At 39.4% G+C, this 6,296-nt stretch overlaps 1 protein-coding gene across 1 annotated transcript; it reads right to left on the minus strand.

Moving 5' to 3' along the window:
- Positions 1 to 295: 295 nt before the first annotated feature.
- LOC9298674 (histone deacetylase 18) lies at positions 296 to 4,003 on the minus strand. Its single transcript, XM_021015745.1, is given in 11 exon segments — positions 296 to 958; positions 1,061 to 1,468; positions 1,622 to 1,792; positions 1,894 to 1,958; positions 2,035 to 2,246; positions 2,331 to 2,443; positions 2,557 to 2,703; positions 2,809 to 3,010; positions 3,556 to 3,670; positions 3,673 to 3,773; positions 3,999 to 4,003. Coding segments are annotated over 11 exon segments (2,202 nt in total).
- Positions 4,004 to 6,296: the final 2,293 nt, after the last annotated feature.

Here is a 6,296-nt window from a genome sequence, read left to right on the forward strand (position 1 = left end):
GTTGTTCTTTCTGATCTCTCATTACTTGTTGACAAGTACACATCGTTTGGTTACAATTACAATTTACAAAAAGGGCTTTTGTAGCTACAGTGACACTCCACTGTACAAAAAGATCTCTTCTTCTTCTAATATTCTCAAAAGATCAAAATACTAAATCGAGATTGGTACCTCTATCTAACCTGCTTAGTCTTTACTCTTTACTGTTACTGTTGGGTGATGACGAGGACCAACAAACTCCTTCCACTCCTCCTCATACATTTCTACAGTTGCGTAAATGTGGCTCTTCCCGCGCTTTTCAATCAAAGAGCGGGAGCTTGTGGTATACTTCTGCTGCGAATTTAAGCTCCAAACTTAGAGTACCCTGGCTCTTCCATTCGCGACATACTTGATACCGAGTGGTGATAACTGCTGCGGTGATGGCAAGCTCCCTTTCTTTCTTTAACTCCCCAATGAAAAGCTCATTGTCTTTTTTGAACTTCTCGAAGACAAGGTTTATGTCTTTCTTGAACTCCCTAGACATGGTTTTGAGATCGTGTTCGAGTTCTTCTGAGTCCATGTCCATGTCTTCATCTTCTGAGTCCATATCCATTTCTTCATTCTCAAGTCGTCTTCTTGGCCTTTCTTCTTGGAGTTCCTTATCTAGGCACTCAGCTTTCGCTACCGCCTCATCTCGCTCCCGCATCAAACTCTCTACTTTGGCACGAAGACCACGAAACTCATCTTCTCGAGCGCCAACCAACATTAGCCACGTTTCTAGCTCCATCTTTTTGGCCTTTAACTCTTTTCTCCTTGCCTCCAATTCTCCATCTCGTGCAGCCCATAGAGACTTTAACTCTTCCACTTCATGAAGGATAGCGTCAGCAGGGTTTTTGTCCGCACTTAGGTTCTTTAAATTCTCATTAGACGTCATCAATGTATCAGAATCAGCAAAAACATTGTACCTCAGCTCTCTATTCTCCTGAAAAAGTGATCAAACATCAAAAACCCTGAAAGGGAATGCAAATTAATCCCAGGAAGGGAAAACAACAAGTTGAGGGACGAAGGCTGAAGCTTGACTTACCTTGTAGGAAATTTCTTTGCCAAAAGCGATGCAATCCTGGAATTCCATACCCATGACCTCTTCTTGAAAAGACGGAAGAACCTTCTCCACCATAACATCCTCCAACTCTGAGAAACGATAGCTTGAGGTAAAACCAGAGGCAGGAGCTTTTCTTTTGTTGGTGACAGAAAGATGCGAGTGTGGCGAAAGATGACTGGTGCTTCTAGGCTCTAAGGAGGGAAGCACGGTCAGGTTAGGACCTTCTGTCCTTGCGCCAGTAACTATAAACTCACGGCCAACGAAAAATGAAGATCGAAATGGTAGACAAGAAGAAAGGTGCCCAACTGGAGTAAGAGTTTTCTGATCAATCAGCTTACATGATAGCTCATCTGCAAGTGAAGGCCAATATGTGCATAGTCTTTCGCGTACCTAAACTCACAAGAAACAGATGAGTTTTGTCAACTAGTAACATAGGCACTATGGAAAAACTATGCTGGAAAAATAAATAGTAGCTAATTCATACAAGATTGTTTCAGACTGTCAAATGAGAAAGTTAGAAAATAGGATGATATAGAGCCATACCGCTCTTACGACACGCCGTGTAGATTCTAATGGGTATGCTCCAGAAGAACATTGAATTCCTTTTTCTTCAAGCAGAACTTGGACACATGCGAGTGAAGACTTTGCCAATGACTCAAGATTGTACCCTCCCTCTAACGCCAGCACTATCTTTCCTTGTGCAAACTCCATTAGCTAAAATAACATTGGTGAAAAAAATTCAATGATGTCAAATCCAAGTGTACATTATGTAGATTTGTTATTTTCAGTGGTATTAGAGACCCTTTAACACCAACCTTCTTCAACATAACTGAATATCCATCTGGTGTAACACAACAACCCCCAAGCGGATCACCGATAGCTGTTAAGGGAAAGTTAAAAAGGTTACACACCTCTTACATAGTATAGCCTTGAAACAAATACGTAGACATACAAACCTGCATCAAATCCAGCTGAAAGCAAAATAATATCGGGATTAAACTCCTTAGTCACAGGAATCAAGATATGGTCCCATGCGGCAAGATAATCTGCATCTCCACATCCTCCTTGCTCCCATGGAACGTTTATGTTAAACCCTTTACCTGGACCTTCCCCAACCATGTTATAATCTCCATCATCACCCGCTGGATAGAAACTTCCGTGATCATACCTAGCCACATATGCATTTCCAGCCACTTTAAACCTCAACAAAGATCATTTGAAATAGTAGTTTACAGAGGTTGCAAATACATACCTATGAACAGAGAATATCAGTACGCGAGGATCTTTCCAGAACATCTTCTGTGTACCATTTCCATGATGGATATCCCAATCAACAATCAGAATTTTCTTGACATCTAGATCCGGCTACATTTGAAGAAAGCAAACGAACATGAGAACAAACACACCAAAGGAATGTGACTAAAGAATAATAAGTAAAAGACACTAAAAGCATCACAAAAGTCAAAAGAAGTCCTTACTCTTTCGTTTAGTAAATAACTAGCAGCAACGGCTACATTGTTGAATAAACAAAAACCCATGGCTTCATCTGCCTCGGCATGGTGTCCTGGGGGCCTCACTATAGCAAAGCCACAATCTAACTCTCCTTCTGCAACTTTCTCTGCCACCTACCAAGTTGCAAGAAAATATTGTTACCAATCGTAAAACAAATCATTCTAACATTTTTCTATCCTCCTATGTGAGAGAGTCAATTTGTATGCATCTAGTATTACATTTACAACAGATCCAGCTGCAAGATATGCGGCTTCAGATGAACCTCCATTCAGATAAATCGAATCCAACACTGAAGCAATCCTGTTTCTCCGAGAATCTTTCTGTTTTGTGCTAATACTCTTCACGAAATTAACATGTTTCTTTGTGTGAACCAATTTGAGATGCTTATCTTCCGCTTTACTACCACCAAGAACCACACATCTGCAAAAGGAAAGACCAACATTGTCCGTACAGGTCAGCAAAATCCAATAAAGTTCTTGATGGATACACTCCCGTGAGACTAGATTCTACCTTGCCATCTAATGGGATGCCACATTACTCTAATTGATAGTCAATCTTATGAACAAAAAAATAATCTAAAAGATTCCAGAAAGGATTAGTAAATATAGAAACTTTCTCCAGATAAGACATAAGAAAAATAAGTCAAACTCAAAACTGTCAATAACCAAAAGGTAACCAATTTATGAAGAAGTTCAAGTAAAAGAAATGTCTCTGAGTGGAAAAGAAACAGTTAACCAAGTTAGGAAACGCCTACCTATATAAGATAAATTCAACAGCATCTTTCGAATCTATGAAATAAACAATTCAGATTGAGAAAGTAAAATGTCATGCCAAATAAGGAAAAACAAAACGAGACCTGTTTCTCAGCTAAGAGAATCATTAATTTGGCTAGAATTTCAGCCTTTTCTAGGGTTTTATCGCCAAAATGACAACAAAGGCGCAGGAAGGGAGAGGAAAGTATGAACCTTTGGGTGACCCCGGCGAGCTGAAGCTTCTCCCAGATAAATCTGATGCGATCGGGACACTCTACGTCAACCTCACCGTTAGGTGTGTCGTGTTTGCACATCGTCTCGTCATAACAAGACCCACCTTTCGCTGGCTTTTCCCGGCGACTTTACCGCCACCGTCTCCGCATTTCTTGCCGGAAGATTTGAAAGTGCAAGAGCTATTAAGTACTTGAGAACTAGCTCACGATATAAGACAGAAACTGAGTCAGGAACTGAGTCACAAGCTGAGACACGAATTTTTTTTTAAAACTCTTTTGATTAATAGAAAATAAGTTTACAAGGTCTTCCTTAAACTATTTTCTATTCTCTCAATCTCTCGTTCTTAGATCACAACCCGATCTAAAACTCTCTCAAGACAAATCTCTTAGCCCTCTTAAGCATTATGCTTTCTCACAAGAAACCCCATAACCTTAATGTCTAAGAATTCTCTTTCTCTCTTGTGCTCTCCTTTTCTAAAGCCTAAGCCCCCTATTTATACTAAATAGGTCGTGGCTATACAACAAGCCGATTTCCTATTCTAACACTAATAGGAATAGACAATTTCCTTTTTCTTAAGGATAAGGAAATTGTCCTTTCTCTTCATGTTTCCATTTCTTCCTATGAAAAGGAAACTCTTCAGTCTTCTAGAATCTTCTCCAAGCTTCTAGTATCCACAGCCAACCGCCATAGACCGACTTTACCAATTTCCAAATACTTGCTTCACGTAATTCTATTCTGTTGAACTACTTCTTGTACTACTCTGAACTAGTTCAACGACTACTTCAGCAGCTTCATCTTCACTCTTCGCCTTCTATAAATGTCGCTTTTAGTTTCTCTTCATCTTGATATAAAACTCATTAAGAATACATCAACAATCTCTCCCTTTCTTAGTGAGTTTTATAATCCAAGCTTCACACATCATTAACTTCAATTATTACTTTGATGATCTCCAAACTCTCTCTCAACCTTGAAACAAAGATCTCAGCAACTTCTAAAACTCGGTCTTCATAACACCAACAATCTCCCCCTTGATGACTGAGTTTTAGAACCAAAGCACATACTTAATGCTGAGATAAAACATCATGCTTCGTTATATCACTTCATGTGCTACTTTGTCACCGGTACATCGAGTGTGTCAACTAGCTGCATCAATAATCTCCCCCTTTTTAACTTTGTGTGTCTCACAAGCATCTGTAAAGCAGACCCATAAAGCTACACACAAGCCACATAGGGTTCTAGCAAAGAACAAGCAAAACCATCTTCAAAACTTCTCCTTAATCATATGCCATCTTATGAAAACTCCCCCATAAAACAACATCTTTCTCTTAGCCAAATTCTTCTCCCCCTGCTTGTGAGCACACACAAGTTAAAAACACTTTCATAGGTTGACACACACATGAATCCCAGCTGAACTACTTCAAATGTCAAGTTGGTCAAATCTGAAACTTCATATGACTTCTGTCCAAAATAGGTTGAATAAAACCCAAACCCACCGTCAAAAACTCAATCCCACCGTTGCTTTTTAAGACAGTAGTACCAAGAAGCTTGCCACCAAGTTTCAGCTCGATCAGAATACTTTTAGATCTCCAAACGTTACCTTGAATTAGGCATCTTGAAACTGTTTTTCTGCTTCACTAATCCGGAAATTTCATACTTTGTCCTTGATGATGCATATCATATCTTCTCTTCTTCTTTCTTCTCCTCATTGATGTAGCTCTCTCTAATAACCACCAGAGATAAACATTGTATCTGATTTTGAAAGATTTCCTTTAAATCCAAGACCATATCGATCAGTTTTGCCAATGTTTAGAATATGATCCAACTGCTTAGTGCCATTATTAAGCATCCTCAAATTCTTGTGAGTTTCTTCAAGTTGCACTCTAGCTTGTGATGCTTCTTCTTCCATCTTTATTGCATATTTTTGTGTTTCAGCCACCTTTGCCTCCATCTTGAGTTTTTCCCTTGTTAACACTGAATTCTCCTCAACTAGGTTAAGCCATTGTTCATATAACATCTTGTACTTGACACTCTCTACCTCGTTGCAGCTTTCTGATGCAAGTTCTGATACAGTTGGAGGTTCTGATGCAGGTTCTGCTGCAGGTTTTAATGTAAGTTCTACTGCAGGTTTTAATGCAGGTACTGTTGCAGGTTCTACTGCAGGTTCTGTTGCAGGTTCTGTTGTAGGTTCTGTTGCAGGTTCTGTTGCAGTTTCAGTTTCTGTAGCAGTTGTAGTCTCTGTAGCAGTTGCAGTCATATTGCGAGAATATCCACTTCTTGACGTACTTCTTGATTTTCCAGACTTACTTTCTATCCTTCCTGACGTATGTTCTGATGTAATCTGATAAAGATCAGATTTCTTCACCCATATTTGACTTCGGAATCCATTCCAGGAAAATTTCCCTTGATGTTTGAGTCTACTTATTCTGTCTCTGAATCTGTAGCAATATGCTTTAATGTGCTCATTCTTTCCACAAAAATAACATCCAGTTCCTTTGGATGCATTACTTTCATATTTGTTTGGATTTGGTGGAGAGACACTTTCAGCTGCAAACATGATTTGCCCTGTTTGAGATCCTTTTTGTCCAGTATATCCCAAACCTCTGTTAGATTTTCCTACTCTTGTAGAAACAGTCAGCTTGCCCTTCATACTTTCTTGACAGATTTTTGTTTTATCCCTCAGTTCATTCTGTAGTAACTCAACAAGTTCGTCAAGACGACGC

This window comes from Arabidopsis lyrata (genome assembly GCF_000004255.2).
Source record: "Arabidopsis lyrata subsp. lyrata unplaced genomic scaffold ARALYscaffold_299, whole genome shotgun sequence".
NCBI classification, from domain to species: domain Eukaryota; kingdom Viridiplantae; phylum Streptophyta; class Magnoliopsida; order Brassicales; family Brassicaceae; genus Arabidopsis; species Arabidopsis lyrata.